At 43.5% G+C, this 24958-nt stretch overlaps 1 protein-coding gene across 1 annotated transcript in view; it reads left to right on the top strand.

Annotated features, from left to right (window-relative positions):
• The window catches only part of SETDB1 (SET domain bifurcated histone lysine methyltransferase 1), a gene marked incomplete in the record, with an annotated part of 3089600 nt that overhangs the window by 2311724 nt on the left and 752918 nt on the right, over positions 1–24958 (top strand). The window contains 1 exon segment of the mRNA XM_044080041.1: positions 17470–17498. Within this exon segment, the coding sequence (XP_043935976.1) occupies positions 17470–17498 (29 nt within the window).

Below are 24958 nucleotides of genomic sequence, written 5' to 3'. Positions count from 1 at the left end.
TCTGCAGGCTTTGGGCTTCATGGCATCCTGCATACTGCTAATTCCATATGCAAGACTGCATATGAGGAAACTTCAGTGGTATCTAAAAAGTGTTTGGACTCAACATTGCCACAGCCTGGAAACAATAATTACTCTCATTCCCTGCCTGCAACAGGAGTTTCGATGGTGGGCAAAAGCCTGTCACCACAACATGGGACAGCCATTCACCTTACCCACAGCCAGGCAAACATTGACAACAGATGCATCAGATTATGCCTGGGGGGCACATATGGCAGGAAGATGTATTCAGGGCACATGGTCCGCAAATCAAATGCATCTACATATCAAAATGTTGGCAACAAACACCCAGTTACCTGCAAGAAGAATTCTGCAGGCTTTGAGCTTCATGGCATCCTGCATTCTGCTCATTCCATATGCAAGACTGCATATGTGGAAACTTCAATGGTATCTAAAAACTGTTTGGACTCAACATTGCCACAGCCTGGAAACAATAATTACTCTCATTCCCTGACTGCAACAGGAGTTTCGATGGTGGGCAAAAGCCTGTCACCACAACATGGGACAGCCATTCACCTTACCCACAGCCAGGCAGACATTGACAACAGATGCATCAGATTATGCCTGGGGGGCACATATGGCAGGAAGATGTATTCAGGGCACATGGTCCGTAAATCAAATGCATCTACATATCAATCAAAAAGAGATGCTAGCAGTTCAAAATGCCCTGACAGCCTTCAAGGATCTACTTCATCCAGGACAGCTGCTGATAAAGACGGACAATAGCACAGTCATGTGGTACATAAGCAAGGGGGCACACATTCCTACCCCCTCTGCAGACTAGCCATGAGCTTGTGGGACACAGCATTGACTTACCAAGTACATCTGCAAGCACAATTCCTGCCAGGAAGGATAAATACTCTGGCAGATGAATTAAACAGAAACCTAATGGAGCCCCACAATTAGAAATTGGATCCAGAAGTCTTCAGCATGATAACAAGGAACTGGGGATGCCCGGACATAGACTTATTTGCCTCTCCTCACAATTGTCAACTACAAAGATTCTGCACAAGGACTTATCACAAGCAAGCATGGAAAGTGGATGCTCTATCTTTCAGCTGGAAAAACCTAACAGTATACGCCTCTCCTCCCCGAGGTACTCCTCAAGGTCAGACAAGAGAAGCCAAAAATGATTCTGATTGCCCCAGACTGGCCCCGCCAGCACTGGTACCCAATCCTAAAGAGCTTGTCCCAATGCCCAGCTTGGACGCTACCTCCAATTCCTCACTTATTGACTCAACAAGACAGTCAGATACTGCACAGCCAACTCAGGACCCTAAACCTGGCAGCATGGCGGATAATGCAGCCATTCAAGACACAACTCTTTCTAAAGCAGTTATGGATGTTATTTTGGAGGCCAGGAGGCCTAGCACCAGAAAATCTTATGCAGAAAAATGGAAGAGATTCTGTGCTTGGAACTAGGTATTGACACGATTGTTCCAAATATTCCTCAGATTTTGCAATACTTAACTGAGATGCTAGATAACAGCCTTTCCTTCTCATCCATTAAAATTTATGCCTCTGCCATTTCAGCTCATTACAATACAGAACCACCTATTTTTTCCCATCCATTACTAAGGCAGTACCTCAGAGGGGCCAAAAACATAAGACCCCCAAGGAGAGCACCAATACCTAAATGGGACCTCAACTATGTCTTGTAAAAACTTACACTGCCTCCCTTTGAGCCAGCCTCTGCAGCTGATATAAAATTCTTATCCTGGAAAACAGCTCTGCTCCTAGCAATAACCTCCGCTAGACGAGTCTCAGAGTTACAGGCACTCATGGTTGTGGAGCCTTTTATCATTTTCCATCCTGACAGGGTTTCTCTGAGGACAAACCCTACATCTATGCCTAAGGTAGTAACCAGAGTGGCCCTTAACCAAACAATTCACTTGCCAACTTTTTACACAAACCCACAGAATAAGGGTGAGTGACTTCTGCATTCTTTGGACATTCACAGACAGCTGCGCTTCTACTTGGACAGAACCAAAGCTTTCAGAAAGACTGAAAAACTTCTAGTAGCTTATGCTGCAGGATCACAAGGAAAGCCTATCTCAAAGCAGACTATTTCAAAGTGGATAGGCCACTGCATTCATTTCTGCTATTCACAGTATGGCAAATCAGTGCCTAAGGGCATTAGGCCACATTCCACCAGAGCAGCAGCCACTTCAGCAGCCTTCCTCAGAGGAGTACCAACCAAAGACATCTTAGAGGCTGCAACTTGGAGTTCAGTGCATACTTTTACAAAGCACTATCACTTACCTCTCTATTCTAAATCCACGGCAGGCTTTGCCACTGCAGTTCTGCAGGGCCTGATAGCCTCTCCTAATCCTGTTTAGCACCAGCCTCCCTACCATAGCTTTGGGATTCAACCCAATTGTAATGACTGCAACAGTGAAACACGATGAACATAGTACAGTTGTGTACCTACCATAAATGTAGATGTTCGAGTGTATTCACTGTTGCAGTCCAGGTTACCCTCCCTCCATCCCCCTTTTCCTTGCTGGGACTTATCTGCACTTCTCTATTCTATACAACCTATGTGGTGTATTTGCTTGTAAATGAAGGAAAAGTTGTTTTTTGGTTATGCATGCTTTTTGGCATTAGTGAGCCTACCATTTTAGCGGCACCTGACATCTGGGGTAAGAAAAACTGAAGAAAATGGCATCGGCTGCATCTTTTATACCCCTGGCGCACTGATGTCAGGGAGGAAGTGACCGCAACTGACACCAGACCTAGACTTTGGAACTCAGGCCGACTGCGGGTAGCCTGCCAGTAGGATAACCTAACCCCAATTTTAATGACTGCAACAGTGAATACACTTGAACATCTACATTTATGGTAGGTGCACAAATGTACTTTCTTCAGAGGGGCCAAAAATTTGAGACCTCCCAGGAGAGCTCCAACCCCAGCCTGTGACCTTAACTTTGTTTTGGAGAAACTCAGTCTACCTTCTTTCGAGCCAGCTGCTACTGCAGACTTAAATTTTCTTTCTTGGAAAACAGCTTTCCTTTTAGCAGTCACTTTAGCTAGAAGGGTATCTGAATTACAGGCCCTTATGGCAGTGGAGCGTTTCATCATCTTTCATGCGGACAGGGTGTCCCTCAGAACCAATCCATCCTTCATGCCCAAGGTGGTATCCTGTGTGGCTCTTAATCAGTCTATTTATTTGCCAACCTTCTTTCTTAATCCACAGAACAAAAGGGAACGGATACTGCATTCCTTAGATGTGCACAGACAACTTAGATTCTACTTGGATAGGACTAAACCTCAAAGGAAATCTGAACAACTGCTGGTGGCATTTGCTGCAGGGGCAGAGGGGAAGGCTATTTCAAAGCAAACCATTTCTAAATGGATAGGCCATTGCATTCATTTCTGCTATAAGCACCATGGAAAACCTATCCCCCAGAGGATCAGACCTCACTCCACCAGGGCTGCATCTACCTCTACAGCCTTTCTCAGAGGCTTACTTTAACCAAGCATTATTATTTGCCTATTTTCTGTAAATCCAGAGCTAGCTTTGCCACTGCAGTCTTGCAGGGCCTTATAGCTGGTCCTAATGCTATCTGAATTCATCCTCCCAACCACAGCTTTGGGAATCTACCCAAATATGAGTGCAACAGTGAAACACGAAGAACATAGTACAGTTGTGTACACTTACCGTAAATGTAGATGTTCGCATGTATTCACTGTTGCAGTCCTGGTTACCCTCCCTCCAGCCCCCTAACTTCTTTTGGCTATACCTCTACTTTCCTTTACTATGCTTAAAAGCCTTTCTGGTGTATTTGCTTTTTTGTTGGAGGTATATTATTGTACTTTTTTATTTAATTGCTCCCCATTAGGGGGGGCACCTAACATCTGGGGCAAGAAAAACTGATGTAATGGCGTCGGCTGTATGTTTTATACTCCTGATGACCTGACGTCATGGAAGAAGGGACAGCAACCGACGCAGGACCCAAGACTTTGTTAATCAGGCCGACTGAGGGCTACCTACAAGCAGATAACCCAAATGTAATGACTGCAACAGTGAATACACTCTAACATTTACATTTATGGTAAGTGTATACAACTGTACTTTACTTTTCTAGTCGGAGGCTTCCTACGTTTGGCAAGATCCCTTTCTGTTTTCTGTTGCCTAAGTCATTGTGCTAAAAGTTTTTGTGCTCTGGAATCAAATTACCTCTCCCATAATTCTCTTAATTTCCTTAATAGTAATTTTAGTTGGCATATAAATACATGCCACTGTAATCCTTCCCTGCCAGTAACCTCTTATTAATTCAGATCTGCTGTTGTCTTTCTGCCCCTCCCATCACTTTTGGAGCCCCTCTTGCAATCAGTATTTTTGCTCCCCCTCTGTCCCCGATACTTTGCTAAGTAACCATTCTGAAATCCTTTCTTATCAAATTCACATGCGCCATTACAAGTGTCTGTCTTATAACACTGCTGTTTGTACCCTATGCATCTTAATGTAATTCAGTATCTTTGCTTCTTGTCCATACTAAGAATTCCATGACATAACTGATAACACAGTCATTCTGTGTGGCGCTATTAGTTTTACATGTTATACATGACCGTTTTTTTTTTAATACACATTTCCAGCTTGCAACTTACTTGCACCTATTAATGTTTTGCAGACTGATCTTGTATGCATTTGCAGCTTGTTGTCTCTGGATTCATTAAGTTTTTCCCAAACTTGGTGTCTTTTAAAGCATTCAAAAAACAAATAATTATATACTTTTTCATTATTAACCCCCAGATCCCTTTTAACTGACAGCAAGCACGCACAGCTAGATACCGTTTCCAAAAAGGAAAGTTCCTCCTCCTTTTATGGGTATATGCCCCAGATAGACAGGTAGACCTACATGATTCACTCATTCTAAAGTTTGGTTTAATCATGCTGAAAGTATATGTCAGAACTTTGTTCCAACTTCACCCTCACCATACCCCATTTCAGCTTCCCTTCTAAATGTGAAAAACAACTGTACTCTCAATTAAATAATTTTTAGCCAAAGAAAAAGGTGCCCTGGCTACCATTAAATGAATATATAGTGCATTGTTATGATTTAGACTGATATGGTTGCTACTAGTGTGTTGTTGCCTCACAGCAAGAGGTTCTCCCATTCGATTCTCGGCTGGAGTGCAGGGAGTGCCTTCTGTGTGGAGTCTGCATGTCCTCCCCTCAGTTGGGTGGGCGTTCGAAAGACATGTGTAAATGGGCGTGCCTTCATTGAAGGTTGAACGTCGAGCTGGCACCTCGGCGTTCGTGAACATCTACTGCCATTCATTAGCAGACCAGAGTTCCGCTGTGGCGACCCCTAACCGGGAAAAGCCAAAATACAACAACAGCAACATGGTTGCTACTACTAGGAATGCATTTGCTTGTATTGCTTTCAGTGTAACAGACTTTATTTTCATTGAGCGAATGTCACTTCTTTACTGATTTTTGTGTTTCCCCATATATTTGCCTCACATTTCACAGTTCAGTTATTTCCTGATTAATTGCCTGTGTCTGCAGACAGTATGTCTGTTTTTGCAGAGTTATGCTGGTATTTTAAAAAAATTAATCTTTTCACAATGGTATGGCATTGGCTCATCTCAACTATTGTGGAATTGTCATTTTACATAATTTTGGTGTATGCTTCCACTAATATGCAAATCACTAGGGTGAATCACTGCGATGTAATACACACGAGATCAGAGCATTGTGCTGCTTATATCTAGCCTTTATCTTGTGACAGGAGAAACCACCGATGCATTGCAGTTAAAAGAAAACAAAAAGTACATTTCTACCGTAACATTACTGGCACTAATAGCAGTCACTGATAAAGACCCTCACCTCAATTTTAAGATATGTCTGCTTGCTGTGTAGAGCTGCTTTGTAGAATAACATGCAGCCGACTTCAAGAAATTTATTGTTCACATTATTGAGGGAAACATTTTTTTTTTTTTAATACTTAGTTACATCTTCAGTTTCATTCACTATCCTAAGCATTAATGTCACAGCGGGAGTTATTTAGAACCCTCACACCAGTTAACATAGTTCACAAATTTCCAGCCTTTTTCCCCCCCTCCATTTCTCCCAGAAGTACAGTTCTTATATCCAAACTTCATCTTATAGACATGTTACTTTAGCGCTCATCTATTTATTTCCTGCTTTCAGATTCTTGCTGGCCCTCTTCTTCATCACCTTGACCACTCAACACCAGTTTCTGGTTCAAATCCAAGGTAATTCTGTTTTTTCCCCTAGTCTGCTCCTGTCCATTTTTTTTTCTATTGCTCAGTCATTTTCTTTTGTAACACCAGTTGTACTGGCAAATTATGTCTACAGGCTGTGCCACTATCACAGTATCAAGAAGCAGAATCCCATTCAAATTGCTGGCTCACTTTTTGCTGGGTAAACTTTTTTATGTCCTCTTTGCCTGTTCTGCATTCAGTAATGTTCATAGCTATGTACTCAACTACCTGCTGTTGTGGGCCATTTTAAACCTAGCCAATTTCCCTTGGTGAGAATTAAACCCTGTACCTCTTGTATATGAGGTGAACACTTAACCATTACGCCAACCCTGTGTTTGTTCCTTCAGAAAATAAAATATTCTGAAGACAGCTGGATATAGCAACTTGAATCTCACATCTGTCTATGGACTATGCCATTTTCAGAGGAATAAGAAGCAGAATGCCATTCAATTTGCTAGCTCACTTTTTGCTGAGTAAATTTTATTTCCTCCTTTCCTGTTCTACATTTAAGAATGTCTTTCCTTTTTCGAAAAAAAAATATTCTGAAGACAGCTGGATTTAACAACTTGAATCTCACACCTGCGTCTCACCATTTTCTGATTGCAAGGATAAGTTCACTTCTCATTTGCTTTGGTATATGGAGAATTATCACTTTTCAAGAATACTCTGGTGTCCCCAGTTGATAGTACTTGACCATTCTGTAGCAGTTTTTGTCGGGGGTAGTTGGGTAGTTTTTCTGCTGATATGACTGCATCTTTACTACTGTATGTCTTGACTTCTTTCTCATGGTCAGATTTGGAGTATACACTTGATGTTGCCTTTCTATTAACAAATCTTGCTGTGGAATGCCACTCCAGTTACTTGTACTTCCACAACACCAATGCAGTCTGTTGCTTACAGCTTGATCTAACTTCCAACTCTACCATTTTTTGAAACATTGGTTCTTGAGAAGCCTCATATGCAGCCAGTCTTTCTTTTATTTCATCCTGTGATTTCTGCAATTTTATCAATTCATCTGAACAGCTACTTGTTTTATTCATTCTTGCCTTTGGTCATTTGACTGCATGTATTTCTCCAATGTTGCATTATTTTAAACACCTCTGCATGAATTTGATTTAGGTGTTGCTCTAAATTACTGGAAAGACATCTATCCCCTTTCCTAAGGTTGAACCCTGAACAACTGCAAGGCTCTTCCCCAACAGAGCTTTCTTCCTCTCCTTGTTGATTTTCTCTTGCTTGCTCCAGATTTCTTCTTTACTGTAATCTAGGCAGAATAGTGACTAACCAGTAATGAAATTTACCCAGATAAATGTCTTTTGCTGGCTGTTTCCTAGAGTTTCTGTTTTCACACTGGGAGAGTTCTAATCAACCTGTTGATCATTGTGCAACTTTCTTGGAAGTTACTGAAACAAATCTTAAGTCAATCCACCTTTATTGTTTTCTAACAGATGTAAATACATATTGCATTGCAGAGATGTCCACGGTCTGCTCAGATTTTGCATAAGAGACAAAGCCAAGTGGGTTAGAAAATATTCACATTTGTCTAATTTTCCAACAAAAATTTGGACCCAGAGTTTTTATTGTCATTTTGCTATGAAAAGCATGATAAAGCACTATCTTCCGTGCTTGCAGCACACCGATGTAGAACAGTGACTTTTTATCAGACCTTTTTCAAAAAAACAACCTTAGAGGGTATTTGAGCAGCTGCTAAGTGGGCTTCAACTGAATAGTTAAGCAAGACAGTAAAAGTGGGATATGATCTCTAGATTGTGGTTTTCCTTTTGGGACACAGTCATCTGAGGTATGTTCCCATTATGATCCATTGGGAGAATAAGCTTTTGAGATTCAGCCTACTGGTTGGCAAATGTGGGCCTTCTCATTCCAGATATATGAATTATGCATTTAAAGTAACAATAGAGCTGATGAGCAGGGCCATCCCTGTTAACCTACTACCTTCTGCATCATGGCAAACATGATCTGGAGCGATGCTTGTATTGTTTTCTTGTTATGCGTTGGTTTTAAGCAGCATACCTTAAATCTAAAGAGGAAACTAGTTAGTAGTAATTTGGTAGTGTGATAAAATTTTACATTGCAAGTTGACAAAGTTTGTGGTTTCAGTCTTGCTGGCTGATGAAGATTGACCTGCTTATTCACATCTGTCATTATGTTGAGCAACTTTTGTTTTCCTCTTGAAAGTGGCTCCGGAATCATCCTTAAACCAGCGTTTTCCCTGTGACATAGAGGATAAATGCTCAGAAGACCCAGGTTCAGCTAGCAGCCTGGGTGCTGTAAGGGTTGGAGTGAAGGTGAGAGTGAATGACCTACACTTACTCTCCCATCCTGTTGGGAGGGAGGAGGTGCGACCCACTTCATCAATGACTCCAGTCAGGGGATTGATGGATTGCTGGTAGCAGCTATTTGATCAGTGTGGTTCACTCTGCATGTAAACTAGGATATATCATGTGTGATACATGTGGTGGCATGAGTGAAGGGACCTCCTATGAAGTGCCTTAAGCAGATGCTAGCTTCGAAAGAAAAATTGCCATGGACTCCAAAGATAACCACAAGGCATTCTTTAGCTGTGTCAAGAATCTAAGTGGCAATTCTCAGATCTGCTCGGAGTTAGTGCAGAATGGCACAAAATACACTGAACCGACTGATATAGCCAACATCCTGGCAGACGGGTTCAGTGCAAACTTCACTCCCCTCTCGCCCCCAAAAGGGCCCATAACTATACCAGAAGAATGTAGTGCCCCTGAAACCAGAGACACTCAGGTTAAAACAGCCCTCTCCAAAGCCAAAAACACAGCATCAATGGGACCGGACAGTGTCCCAGGCTGCGTCCCACACAAGCTCAAAGATGACTAACCCCTCACCTAAACACAAACTCAGCCTCTCCACAGGCTATGTGCCCACAGAGTGGCGCACAGCAACAGTTATTCCGCTCCACAAAGGTGGAGCCACAACAGACCTCGGGAACTATCGCCCTATAAGCCTGACAAGCTTGGACTGCAAAACAATGGAGCGCATCATCATGGATCTCATTTACACAGACATTGGGAACCTCCAAACACTGGACCCTACCCAGTTCGGCTTTAAGGGCAGATCATGCCTCCTAAACCTGGTGGACTTGTTTGAGACAGTTACCAAGTCTATAGACGAGGGAAAGGTGGTCCACACAGCCTACCTAGACCTCGCAAAGGACTTCAACACCATTCCCCACTCAGGTATTATAGACAAGCTCACCAGCCTGAACATAAACCCCTACCTCATGAGATGGGTTGCCAACTGGCTAATGGACAAAACCCACACGCTAAGAGTTGCGGGAGCTAGGTCTGACTCTAAACCGGTTACAAGTGGCGTTCTCCAGGGCTCTGTCCTAGGACCCCTCCTGTTCGGCATATACTTCTCAGAGGTACAGGCAAGCATAGGAGGACTATGGCTGACCATGATGTTCATCGTGCATACAGCTGCAGTCATAACAGATGGGTTTTCCTGCCGTCAGGCGGGTCCTCGGTCGGCCGAATTCCAAAGTTTAGGTCCGGAGTCGGTTGTCGTCGCCTCCTCCCTGACGTCAGTGCGACAGGGGTATAAAAGAACCAGCCAACGCCATTTTATTCAGTCTTTCTTGCCGCGCGGTGCCCGAAGCAGAAGCAGTTCACAAGTGCCGGTCGGCCAGCTCCTGAGATTACGAATATTTTGCAACCAAAGTCTTCTTGAAAGCTAAGTACCCCGTTGGGGAAACTTTTTTTGCCTCAGACCAAGTTAATAATTGTATTTCATGTGGGAAGCAAATACCGCATAAGGATTTTCATTCCCTCTGCATTCCTTGCTTAGGCCCAGACCACGACATCTCGGCCTGTCGTTTTTGTGCTACATTCAACAGACGCACTATTAAGCGTCGGGCGGAGTTCGCCCAACACTATTTTGGCAAAAAGTTTAATTACATTATGTCGTCGGATACTCCGACTCCGGTTTTGAGTAAAAGGCGCAAAGATAAGGACCGACATACGAGGTCCGCGACTTCTACTGACACCACGCCAAAGCCGACAACAGGTGGTCCGGTTCTCAGCGAGGCGCCTACGCAGCCCATGACTACCAATGACACTGCATTGGCGGTGTCTTCTGTGCCAGAGGTCGCAGGCTCTTCGGCCCACGCCCTGACTACAGATACCGAAGCCACTCTTGGTGGTGAAACTCAGAGTTTAGACAGGCCTGCCACTTCTCAAGGCGTCTAAAGGCCTTCCTCTTCTTTTTCCATCAAGGCTTTCACTAAGTCCAAAGCAGCCATGCATACCAAGAGACAAGCTCCACAGGGCTCCTCTCAAGCCCCATGCCTAAAAAGCAGATGCTCAAAATGGCTGATGATTTCAATCCCCCCCCCCCCCCTGACAAAAGGCCCAGAGTGGAGGAAGAATCCCCTTCCTCGGACCAGGCCTCCATTATTTCAGAGCATTCTGAAGACCAGGAACATTCTTACTCCCCTTTTGAAGATTCTGATGCAGAGGAGTCCATTCCCTCTGTCTCCCTCCCTGAGGATTACTCTTTTGGGGAAACCTTACATACCTTAAGGGAACACTTCCACTGGGAAGGCCAAGAGTACTCAGACTCCAAGAAAAGGCTTAGTGATTTCCTCTTGCTCCCTCAGCACAGGCCTCTGGCTATACCTCCTGTCTTTGGCATACTAGATGATGTGTATTCGGAGGCCTGCCTTAACCCAGATTCTTTACCTCCAGCTCCAGTCAAGCCTGACAGGTATTACCGGGTTCCTGATTCACACCAATTCCTATAAAAAGCCATGCGGCTGACCCAGAAACTATTTTACAGGGTCCCAAGGGAATTAAGGCCTCCACTGCTAACCAACAGTTTCTGTTATCACAGTTAAAATGCAAAGTGTCACAGCCTGAACAGCCAGACTTGAAGGAGTTGCAGGATTTGTTACATAGTACAGAAGAAGTGGGTAAACATACCTTGCAATGTGGTTTTGATGCTTTAGAGGCCTCATGTAGAGCTGCTATTACAGGGTCAGTCATATGTAGACATGCTTGGCTCAAAGAGCAAACCTTACCAGATCATGTCAAAGCTAAATTACTAGATGCTCCTCTGCAAAAAGATGTATTGTTTGGTGTTAAAGCTGAGGAGGTATTAAAGAAAATGGAGGAAAAGGCAAAATCAATGCAAACAGTGAAAGATTTCCTACAGGTACAACCTCCACGTTTCAGTAGAAATTGGCCTTCAAAAAATTGGTCCTTTCCAGCCACGGACAGACCCCAAAGAGGTAGATACAGGCGCCCAAGGGGTAGAGGGCAATCTCAAGGATCATTTAGAGGCAGACAAATGACAAGCACCTACTCAAAGAGGTGGTGAGGATAGTTCACAGCCATTCAGAAAGCAGAACCAATGACTTTCCCCTTTGCATGCCAAGCAAGGCTCAAATGGCAGCACCTTTAGGCGGAAAACTGGCATTATTTTCGTAAAATTGGCATATTGTCACCAAAGACAAATGGATCCTGGACATTATAGACAGAGGCTACAGATTCCACTTTCACACCCTTCCAAAAATGAGAGGCATGCCAAACCTGCCACACAATCAAAGGGCAGAGGCACAAAAACACATTTCAGATCTCATGGACATGAAAGCTATTCAAGAGGTACTTGCACAAGAACAGGGTCAAGGTTTTTATTCCAGACTATTCCTGGTACCAAGGAAGGGCAAAGATTGGAGACCTATTTTGGACCTATCCATCCTAAACACATTTTTACTCGTGCCAAAATTCAAGATGCTCACATTGCAGCAGCTTCTTCCCATGCTGGGCAAGGAGTCTTGGCTGGTAACATTGGACCTCAAGGAGGCATACCTGCATGTCCCAATCAGACAAGATTGCAGAAGATACCTCAGATTTCTTGCAGGTTCAATACATTATCAATTCTCTGCATTGCCCTTTGGCTTATCTACTGCGCCCAGAGTGTTCACGAAATGCCTGGCATCAGTAATTGCCTACTGCAGACTTCAAGGGATACAAATATACCCATATTTGGACGACTGCCTGATCCAAGCGGACAGCAAGCACATACTTCTGAAACATCTGGCGTTTGTAGTAATATTGTTGAATTCTCTGGGGTACACAGTCAACCAAAGGAAATCAAGGCTAATGCCCTCTCAAACAATAATTTTCCTGGGTGCCAGCTTGGATACAAACACCCAGATGGCCTACCTCACGCCAGAAAAACAAGGGCAACTAACTCAATACTTCAGAAAACTGGCAACTTTCACCAGGCTGACTGCAAGGAAAATCCTGCAGGCTCTGGGATTCATGGCATCTTGCATCCTACTAATCCCATGTGCAAAGCTGCATATGAGGAAACTTCAGTGGTACCTAAAAAACCTATGGTCTCAACACAGCCACAGTTTGGAAACAATAATACCACTGATTCCATGTCTTCAAAAGGAATCTCTGTGGTGGGCTCAAGCATGCCAAAGAAACACAGGTCTCCCATTCTGCAAGCCTCAAGCAAATTAAGTCATCACAACAGACGCCTCGGACTATGCCTGGGGGGCGCACATGACAGATCGGTGCATTCAGGGCATATGGTCCCAAAAAGAAAAGCACCTACACATCAATCAAAAGGAAATGCTAGCAGTAATAAATGCTATTATAGCTTTCAAAGACCTACTGCATCTAGGCCAGCTATTGATAAGGACAGACAACACCACAGTGATGTGGTACATAAACAAACAGGGAGGAACCCATTCATACCCCCTATGCAGGCTAGCCATGTCTCTTTGGAACATGGCTCTGGAATTACAAATCGAACTTCAAGCACAGTACTTGCCAGGCAAGGAAAACACACTGGCAGACAACCTAAGCAGAAATATGACAGACCCACACGAATGGAAGTTGCATCCTCAAGTTTTTGCAAAGATAATTCAGGCATGGGGAAGGCCAGACATAGATCTCTTTGCTTCCCACAGAAATCACCAATTGGCAAAATTCTGCTCAAGGACCTTTCATCCACAGGCCTGGAAAGTGGACGCACCCTCCTTCAGTTGGACAACAATGACAGTTTATGCCTTTCCACCTCTTCCTGTGCTACCCAAAGTTCTATTAAAAACCAGAGGAGACAGACCAAAGATGATTCTCATTGCTCCAGACTGGCCAAGACAACACTGGTACCCACTCCTGAGGAGCCTGACTCATTCCCCACCATGGATCCTGCCTCTAATGCCTCTTCTACTGACTCAGCACAACTTCAAAACTCTTCACAGTCAGCTGAAAACACTCAATCTAGCCGCATGGAAGATTCCTTAAAATCACAACAGACCCTACTTTTCAAGGAGGTGCAGGACGTCATCTCGGAGGCCAGAAGACCTTCTACTAGAAAAGCCTACTCCGCAAAATGGAAACGTTTTTGTGCCTGGAATGAGAAAAAGGGCCAGAATCCTGTAATACTGAATTTACCTAAAATATTACAGTACCTAGTGAGTTGCTAAGTAGTGGACTTTCATTCTCCTCCATCAAGATACATGCCTCACCCATTTCTGCAGAATACAACACTGATCCTCCTTTATTCTCTCACCCCCTCTTAAGACAATTCCTCAGAGGGGCTAAGAATATAAAACCCCCAAGGAAACAACCAGTACCTGCTTGGGACCTCAATTTAATTCTAGAAAAACTGACCTTGCCTCCTTTTGAGTCAGCTGGTTCAACAGAACTGCAATATTTGTCCTGGAAAACAGCCTTCCTGCTGGCTATCACCTCAGCTCGCAGGGTTTCGGAACTACAAGCCCTCATGGCTGTGCAGCCTTTCATCATTTTCCATCAGGACAGCGTTTCCTTACGGACCAATCCTTCCTTTATGCCAAAGGTAGTAACCAGGGTAGCCTTGAATCAGGCTGTCCACTTACCTACCTTTTACCCTAATCCTCAAAACAAAGGGGAGAGACTACTACATTCCTTGGACATTCACAGGCAGCTACGTTATTATTTGGACAGAACAAAGCCTTTCAGAAAATCAGAGCAACTCCTTGTGTCCTATGCTACAGGAGCTCAAGGGAAGCCTATTTCCAAACAGACAATCTCAAAACGGATAGCCCACTGCATACGCTTTTGTTGGTAAAACTGTACCTGCAGGAATCAGGTCTCACTCCACAAGGGCCACAGCTACCTCTTCAGCTTTCCTCAGGGGGGTTCCTACCAAAGATATTTTGGAAGCTGCCACTTGGAGTTCAGTACATACTTTCTCCAAGCACTATCACCTACCATTATACTCCAAATCTAGAGCAGGCTTTGCCACTGCAGTCTTGCAGGGCATCCTAGCTCCTCCGAGCTCCACCTAGTGCCTACCACCCCTTTTTTAGCTTTGGGATTCTACCCATCTGTTATGACTGCAGCTGTATGCACGATGAACATAGTACAGTATTGTACCTACCATAAATGTAGATGTTCGAGTGCTAATACAGCTGCAGTCCAGGTTTCCCTCCCTCCTTCCCCTCTTGGGACAGGCCTAATGGCTAACACCTCCTCATACAACCTGACTGGGATATTCTTTTATGGTGTATTTGCTTGCAACTACTGTTTTTTGATTATATTGCATTTCATTATTACATAAATTTATGTATTGCCTTCCTTCTGGGGGCACCTGACATCTGGGGCAAGAAAAACTGAAGAAAATGGCGTCGGCTGGTCCTTTATACCCCTGTCGCACTGACATCAGGGAGGAGGCGACGACAACCGACGCCGGACCTAGACTTTGGAATTCGGCCGACCGAGGACCCGCCTGATGGCAGGAAAACCCATCTGTTATGACTGCAGCTGTATTAGCACTCGAACATCTACATTTATGGTAGGTACAAAACTGTACTTTCGCAGACGACTGCAAACTAGGGGCTATAATTGACTTTCCGGCTGATACAGACATCCTCCAAAAGGGTCTCACTGAGACAGATGCCTGGTGTCAAAACCATGGTCTCAAGCTAAATGCCAAAAAGTGCATAGTCATCCCCTTTGGAAAAAACAAAGTACCCACAAACTACCACATAGGTGGACGTAATAAGGGATCTGGGGACCCAAGTAGATAGTAGCCTCTCCTTTGATAATCACACTGCCAAAGTGGTTAGAAAATCCTTCTATGTGGCCCACCTAATCACAAAAGGGTTTGCATCCAGATTGTAAGAGGTCATTGGGCCCCTCTACGCATCACTCGTCAGACCCATCATAGAGTGCAATGCCCCATTTGGGATGTACTTTACCAAACACCTGCATCAACTGCAAAGACCAGATAAGTACCTCACCAAGAGGATCACTGGCCTCAAGCAGATGAGATGCCCTATGCAGCTCGACTGACGAAACTCCAGCTATACTCAGTTGCATGCCGCCTACTCCGAATTGATCTTTGTCTGACATACAAGACCATGTCCAACCAGGAATTGATGGACATGCTCCAGCTAAAGAAAATCATATCCCCTCGAGCCACATGTTCCAGGGGTCTAAACCTCACCACAACATTAAATAGAATGTGCTGGAGGGATAGATTCCTGTCCCAGAGACTTCCCATTCTCTGGAACAAGATTCCAATCTACATTAGGCAGAGCTCCTCGCTAACCCTCTTCAAGAGAAACCTTGACGAGTGGATGGAAAACAGAAAGTTTACCCCAGGGATCACTTCAATGGCTCATCTGGACAGAGGCACAGGGAACTAATCTAAGGGGGCGGCGAAAGCCAACACATTCCAGCTAGGCTTATAAATGCCTTCTGGCAGATAGCCTGGTACCTAGCTATGAACCTATGCTGCAGAGAGGAGTAAGCTGGAAAAGGTGTTAACCCTCATATGATGGCAGCCTTCCAGAAACCTTTTAAGGGTGTATTGGGCCAATATATTCTCACCCAAATCGGGGAACAATTCAGCTGAAAGACTCAAGGTTCTTACCCAGACTGGGTAGTTAGTGGGCTGGCTGTCATCCTAAGACAAGAGCAAATGAATCACTAAGTGCCTGGATGAAATGCCTAATTGTAACAGGTTAGGGGGAAAAATTGTTCTTAAACCTTATTTTTTTTATCACCCTGCTTTCTTTGCATGGCAGAAGCTGGCCTTCAATCCCTGGCTTTGAACCCCCAGCTTAGGTTCTTTCTGGAAACAGCTCTGAATTCCCTGAAACAGTACAGCTGTTTAACATTTTGTACCAAGGAGTGATGGGCTAAGTAGACAGTCTTTAAGAAGATTGCTGATTTGCATTACTTTACATCATCAAGTGACAAACCGTCCTTTAGAAATTGCTGTTCTGTGAGATCTCCCAATCAGGGTTGTGGCTGCTACTTTACTTGTTTCAGAATTGTCGCCTTTCAATACATTTGTGCTATAACCACCTGGTTGTCATTTCACAAATTCAAGAAGCGTTTTGTATGTTTACTTACAAGTCATTTGGGCTTTTTTCAGTACTTCATTGCTTTAAATTTCAGGCTATTTTGATTGTCTTAAGCTTCTACCTCCATTCCAGCTTTGCTGTTTGGTGTTGTTTGCAGATGTAGATATATCAAGAAGCTTTCCCTCACAGGCTGGCCAGTATGTTAAAATATCTGTTATTTTCTGGCATTACTAGGGAGGATTTCCTTACAGGTCAGCTGATATGTTAGAATGTGTGTTATATCTTAAACCGTGGACCGTCCTTGGCAGGTCTAAATTATACTCTCACTATCCCCTGTAGATGGCTCCTGTATCCTGTGGCTGCTGTTAAATTTCCCTTTAATTTGGACAGTTATATATTTATACATTCTTGGAACACTCTGGCTGCTTAAGCTTCCTTGTTTCCGTGTTTTGTAGGAACTGTGCACATGTAATGGTTGAGGTTTGCTTTCAGGCTTAGGGACTAAGCAAATTTTCATCATGTGGCTTGTGCCATCGCAACAACTGCTAGGGGAGCACTTGCCCTTGATTGCTGAAACTTCAGAGAAAACAGATTCAGACAGGAAAAGCTAATTCCAGTCATAGACCCAGCGAAGTAGCATTCCTCACAAATAGTGTTAAACCATAAGAACTTAACTGTTTAATTTTCACTTGTTTGTGGAATAGGGAAATACCTGTTCAGGAACTTGCAGATCATTTGATGAAAACAACATTGTTTTGATTTCTGGCATTCCCTTTCATTTTATTTAAATTGCATTTGTTTTTTTTCTTCCTTAGGAGACGGATGACCCAAGCAAGATGTCAAAGTAAGTGTTTTATGTCACAACTTTAGACAAGTTATAAAACGCATAACATACCTTCTTAATGTCTGTCTTTTTTGTTAATACTTTTAGCAGAAGACTCAAAATATATTGCTTAATTTAATATAATGTATTAATTTTCAGTCTCTTTGCTGTGTTTTTGTGTGCAATGTATTATCTTCAATGTATGCTTGTGTTTTTGTGTTCAATGTATTACTACAATGTATTCTCAGACTCGTTTTCTCCCGGGCCTCCACTGCCAGTGGACTTCCCCGGTTATCAAACTGGAAATAAATAAATAAATAAATAAAATTGTTCTTAATACCTGCATAATGAATGAACATTGCTAACAGATTGCGATTTAAAAGAAAATATCCCTTACTGTATATTTCATGAAGGTTTTACTCTACTTCATGGATGACGTTCAACATTTGTGCAAGCAAGTATTAATATCCTGAGTGGGAGGAGCTTAAATGTTGTTTGTTCTGAGTAATTCCAGAGTCTCTCTTGTCTGTACAGAGCCAGTATTGGAGAATGTACAGCTGTTTGGGAACAGTATGCTTCATTTGGTATTATTTTTTCAACAAAGAGCAGGCTTCTGCTTTGTCTGTATCAAAGTTACTCGGGTGGAGCTACAGCTGTTGGTAACAGCAAATTGAACAGGGAATACTGGTCTCAATAGTCACGTCAAAGCATCAAGTGTAATAGCAAGTGTATGTCAAGAGCATGCAGCCAAAAAGCTAGCGTGTTTGTACTGTTTCCATTCCTGTTTGTTTAGCTCATTAAAAAATTAAACTCCTGTCTTTGAATCCACAGAATGTTCTGTGGGATATGTCCGCATGGGCAGTGAATTTTATGAAGAAAATGCTCTGCAGCTAAGTGATAGGGTTTGACTTCAGCAGAGGAAACCAGGGAAACATTCTATTTTTATGGATTGTCCAGATGTTCATCGTGTTTCACTGTTGCAGTCATTACACTTGGGTTATCCTGCTGGCAGGCTACCCACAGTCGGCCTGAATTCCAAAGTCCTGGTCCGGCGTCGGTTGCTGTCGCCTCTTCCCTGACGTCAGTGCGCCAGGGGTATAAAAGATGCATCCAACGCCATTTTCTTCAGTCTTTTTTGCCACGTGGTGTCCGAAGCAAAAGCAGTTCGCAAGTGCCGGTTGGCCGACCCCTGAGATTTTCGAAACCGAATTTCAGATCCGAAGTCTTCAATAAAGCTAAGTACCCCGTTGGGGAAACTTTTTTCTTGCTCCAGACCGATGTCGGAAAAAGTTAACAATTGTATTTCTTGTGGGAAGCAAATACTTCATGAGGATTTCCACTCTTACTGTATTCCTTGCCTAGGCCCTGACCACGACGTTGCTAGTTGTCGGTTTTGTGCTAGATTTAACCAACGCACTATTAAGCGTCGGTACGATTTTGCTTTTCATTATTTTGGCAGAAGGTTTAACTACATAATGCCGTCGGAACAACTGACGACCGGAATTCATAAAAAAAACGCAAGGATAAAGACAAGGACAAGCATCCGAGGTCCAAAACCGACGATGAAGCCTCTTCTAGGCCAGTCGCCGGTGCTCAGAGAGGCGCTTTCGAAGCCCCTGACTCCCACTACCTCAGAGCCACAGGTCACCTCCGACTACCACGTGGAGACAGCTAGGCCTCTGGATACTCAAGGTATTGGCCCTTCGGAAATGAATCCCTCAGATGGGTCCGGAGCCGCTGAGCAGGCATCTGCTTCTGAGGGTGTCTTCAGACCTACACAACTTTATATAAAGCCTACGTCAGCATCCAAGACAAAGTCTAAAACAGTTTTAAAGACAAGGAAACCAGTTCAGCATTCTCCAGGACAGGCTTCTCTGCCTAAGAAACAGATGCTCAAAATGGCCGAAGACCTAATTACTTTGATCAGGGGTTCCCATCCCCCTCCTGATAAGAGGCCTAGGCAAGACACTGAATATGACTCCTCTGATCAGGTTTCCATTTCCTCTGATTCCTCTTCTGATCAGGAGTATTCTGTTCCTCCCTATGAGGATTCTGATGCTGAAGATTCTGTTCCTTCAGCTTCTCCTCCTGAGGACTATTCTTTTGGGGAAACCCTGCATACCATGAGGGAGCATTTCCATTGGGAGAGCCAGGATTATTCCGATTCTAAGAAAAGACTTGGAGACTTTCTTTTACTTCCTCAGCACAGACCTCTTGCAATTCCCTCTGTTCTAGACATAGTAGATGATGTTTTTTCAGAGTCCGGCCTGTCTCCAGACTCTCTACCTCCTGCCCCTGTTAAGCCAGGCATATACTACAGGGTCCCAGACTCCCATAAATTTCTTTACAAAAACCCTGCTGCTGACCCAGAAAATATCTCACAGGGTCCCAAAGGGGTCAAGGCTGCTTCTGCCAAAAACCCTGTCCCCTCAGACAGAGATTCTAGGGCTTTGGACAGATGGGGGAAAAAAGTTTACACTTCTGCTACCTTGGCTGTAAGGGCTTTAAATTGCCAGTTTCATATCCTCAAATATCAGCAATACTTAATGTCTTTGTTAAAACAAAAAATGTTGACAAATTCTGATGTTCTGAGAACAAAGATTTGCAGGATTTATTGCATGCAGCTGAACAAGTGGGAAAACATACTTTGCAATGTGGCTATGATTCACTGGAGGCTTCGTGCAGGGCCGCTGTTACAGGTTCTGTTATTAGAAGGCATGCTTGGTTAAAGGAACAGAATCTGCCTGATCATGTTAAAGCAAAAGTATTGGATGCTCCATTACAGCATGATACTTTGGTGTTAAGGCAGAGGAGGTGTTAAAGAAAATGGAGGATAAGGCAAAATCTATACAGACAGTAAAGGATTTCTTACAGGTACAGACACCCAGATTTAGCAGGAACTGGCCCTCTAAGAATTGGTCCTTTCCAGTGTCCGACAGACTACAAAGAGGCAGATTCAGATGCCCTAGAGGCAGGCAACAACCCCAGGGCTCATACAGGCCCAAACAATGGGGTGCTTCTATTTATTTATTTTATTTATTTATTTTACATTTGTTGACCGGGATAGTCAGACTGGATGCATGTCCATTTTCAGCGGAGGCCCAGGGAGAAAAGCTCCAAGGGGTAAGCAGATACAGCATTACATAATACCAACATTATATATTACAAACAGACTATTTACAGAGATTACATAAGTAAGCAAGTTAAACAAGTTCCACAGGTTACAGTTAGTCCTGAGCACAAGTCAGGATTAAATTAAATTACACAGTAAACTGGTTTACAGATTTTTACACATTCGAGTTAGCCAAAAGCGGAGAAGACAAATCACAGCCTTATAGAAACCAGTCCGAATGACTTCCCTCTGCCAATGCCAAGCACTTATTTTTTGGCAGCACCCTTAGGGGGAAAGCTAGCACTTTTTTCACAAAACTGGCACAAGATTACCCAGGACACATGGGTCTTAACTATAGTCTCTCAGGGTTACATGTTCCACTTTCACACCCTTCCAAAGGCAAAAGGCATGCCAGACCTGCCACACAATCAATGGCAAGAGGCACAAAAACAAGTTTCATCTCTCATGGACATGGGGGCTAGCCAGTGCCACACCAAGAGCAGGGACAAGGATTTTACTCAAGACTTTTCTTAGTACCAAGAAAGGACAAAGCCTGAGACCAATTCTGGACCTGTCTATTCTAAATACTTTTCTGGACGTCCCAAAATTCAAAATATTGACTCTACAGCAGCTTCTGCCCATGCTGGACAAGAAGGCTTGGCTTGTAACTTTGGACCTCAAAGAGGAATACCTGCATGTCCCAATCGGACAATCTTGCAGAAGATACCTCAGATTCATAGCTGGCTCACTGCACTACCAATTCTCTGCACTGCCCTTTGGCTTATCTACTGTGCCCAGGGTCTTCACAAAATGCCTGGCACCAGTAATTGCATTTTGGAGACAAAGAGGAATTCAAATATACCCCTACTTGGACGACTGCCTTATTCAAGCAAAGGACAGAGATATTCTACTACAGCATCTGGCATTTGTAAAAAGATTACTAATTTGCTTAGGGTGCACAGTAAATGAAAATAAATCAAAACTAGTACCCTCTCAAGAGATAATATTCCTGGGTGCAAGCTTAAATGCAACTGCCCAGATGGCTTAACTCACGCCAGACAAACCAAGGCATCTGACTTCTTACTTCAAAGACATGGCAACAAAGACCCAGTTATCTGCAAGAAAAATTCTGCAGGCTCTTGGCTACATGGCATCCTGCATTCTACTAATTCCATATGCAAGACTGCATATGAGGAAACTACAATGGTATCTAAAAAGTATTTGGACTCAACATTGCCACAGCCTGGAAACAGTAATTTCTCTCATTCCCTGCCTGCAACAGGAGTTTCAATGGTGAGCACAGGCCTGTCACCGCAACAAGGGACAGCCATTCACCTTACCCACTGCCAGGCAAACACTAACAACAGATGCATCAGATTATACCTGGGGGGGCGCACATGGGAGGAAAATGTATTCAGGGCACATGGCCCACAAACCAAGTGCATCTTCATATCAATTAGAAAGAGATGCTAGCTGTACAAAATGCCCTGACAGCCTTCAAGGACCTACTTCATCCAGGACAACTACGGCTAAAGACGGACAATACTACAGTCATGTGGTACATAAACAAGCAAGGGGACACACATTCCTACCCCCTCTGCAGGCAAGCCATGACTTTGTGGAACACAGCATTGACTTATCAAGTACATCTGCAAGCACAATTCCTGCCAGGAAAGACAAATACTTCGGCAGATGAACTAAGCAGAAACCTCATGGATCCTCACGAGTGGAAACTGGACTCACAAATCTTCAACATGATAACAGGGTAATGGGGATGCCCAGACATAGATCTATTCGCTTCCCCTCACAACTGCCAGCTACAGAGATTCTGCACTCGGACTTATCACAAGCAAGCATGGAAAGTGGGCGCCCTTTCATTCAGCTGGAAAGCCCTTACAGTATATGCCTTCCCTCCTCTGCCTCTCGAAGGTACTCCTAAAGGTCAGACAAGAGAAGCCAAAAATGATACTGATTGCCTCAGACTGGCCACGCCAGCACTGATACCCAATCCTAAAGAGCTTGTCTTAAGACCCAGCCTGGACATTGGCTCTAATACCTCATTTGCTGACCCAACAGAACAGTCAGATCCTGCACAGCCAACTCAGAACCCTAAATCTGGCTGCATGGCGGATAATGTAATCATTCAGAATACACCTCTCTCTAAAGCAGTTATGGATGTTATTTTGGAGGCCAGGAGGCCCAGCACCAGAAAATCTTATGTAGACAAATGGAAGAGATTCTGTGCTTGGAACCAAGCTCAGGGAATTGACTCGCTTGAACCAAATGTTCCTCAGATTTTGCAATACCTAACTGAGATGCTGGCCAAGGGCCTATCCTTCTCATCAATTAAGATCCATGCCTCTGCCATTTCAGCTCATTACAATCCGTTACCACCTATTTTTTCCCATCCACTGCTAAGACAGTTTCTCAGAGAAGCCAAAAACATAAGACCTCCAAGGAGAGCTCCAGTACCTACATGGGACCTCAAATTTGTCGTGGAAAAACTCACACTGCCTCCTTTTGAGCCAGCCAATACAGCAGAGATAAAATACTTGTCATGGAAAACCGCTCTTCTCCTAGCAATAACTTCAGCAAGAAGAGTCTCAGAGTTACAGGCACTAATGGCTGTGGAACCGTTTATTATTTTCCATCAGGACAGGGTATCTATAAGGACAAACGCTACATTTATGCCTTAAGGTAGTGTCCAGCGTGGCTCTTAATCAAACCATATATTTGCCTACCTTTTATCCAAACCCACAGAATAAGGGGAAGAGACCTCTGCATACTTTGGACATACACAGACAGCTACGCTTTTACTTGGACAAGACTAAAGCCTTCAGAAAGACTGAGCAACTCTTAGTGGCATATGCTGCAGGTACCCAAGGAAAAGCCATTTCAAAGCAGACTATTTCAAAATGGATAGGCCACTGCATTCGTTTCTGCTATTCTCAACATGGCAAATCAGTGCCCAAGGGCATTAGGCCACATTCTACCAGAGCAGCAGCCACTTCAGCAGCCTTCCTCAGAGGAGTACCAACCAAGGATATTTTGGTGGCTGCAACATGGACTTCAGTGCACACTTTTACAAAGCACTACCATTTACCTCTCTACTCTAAATCCAGAGCAGGCCTTGCCACTGCAGCTCTGCAGGGCCTCATAGCCACTCAAAACTCTATTTAGGCCCAGCCACCCAACCTCACCTTTGGGATTCAACCCAAGTGTAATGACTGCAACAGTGAAACAGGATGAACATAGTACAGTTGTGTACCTACCATAAATGTAGATGTTCAAGTGTATTCACTGTTGCAGTCCAGGTTACCCTCCCACTGTCCCCCTTTCTCTTTGCTGGGACTTATCTGTACCTATCTATTCTATACAACCTATGTGGTGTATTTGCTTGTAGATGAAGGTTATGTGCATGCTTTTTTATGATCATAATTTTTACAGCCTACCCTTTTGGGGGCACCTGACATCTGGGGCAAGAAAAACTGAAGAAAATGGCGTCGGCTGCATCTTTTATACCCCTGGCGCACTGACGTCAGGGAAGAGGCGACTGCAACCAACGCCGGACCAGGACTTTGGAATTCAGGCCGACTGCGGGTTGCCTGCCAGCAGGATAACCCAAGTGTAATGACTGCAACAGTGAATACACTCGAACATCTACATTTATGGTAGGTACACAACTGTACTTTTAGCACTTTGACCCTGTCTTGATGGTAACGCGTACTGTTAGATACCAAAAAATGTCCTACCTGGAGAATGAGAAAAATTAAGGATAAAAAAAACTGCTGATGGAAATATGAAATTCCATTTAAGTCAATTTTTAGTAGTCACTTGATTCATAGCTAAATTAGGCAGTGTATGTTAAAATGCTGAGCTTGTTTTCTGAAGTTGTGTCATATCATTAATTGTATTTTTTGTTGGAAAATAGGATGTTGAAGTAAGTTTTGGAAGTAGGGTTATTTATTGCATTCTGTAAAATCTCTATGACTCTTTACCTAATGGAAACTATATAAATGTATTCAAGAAATCTACCGTTCCATTCATTGCTCATCAGTTTTTTTAGAACATTGCTTTGACAACTGTAACAAATTTGTTCTGTTCCATCTGGTAGGCACATATCAATAACCCATGAGAAAAAATCTGAATAGTTTTGCAGCCTCCTTAAATACAGTAAACTCTCAGTTAACCGACACCAATGGGGAATGGTAGATGCTGGATAAGTGTAGTTTCTGGTTGCTTGAAAGTTACTATTAAAAACAGACTTGACAAATACTGTACCCTACACTCTACCATATCATACCATAAACATTGTATTGATTTGATTTTAAAATTGAAATACAATAATTAAAAGCCTGGCTTGAATAAT

This window comes from Protopterus annectens, chromosome 8.part0 (genome assembly GCF_019279795.1).
Source record: "Protopterus annectens isolate FY-2018-M chromosome 8.part0, PAN1.0, whole genome shotgun sequence".
NCBI classification, from domain to species: domain Eukaryota; kingdom Metazoa; phylum Chordata; order Ceratodontiformes; family Protopteridae; genus Protopterus; species Protopterus annectens.
The sequence above is the reverse complement of the archived record's forward strand: the minus strand, read 5'-3'. Positions and strand labels throughout refer to the sequence as shown.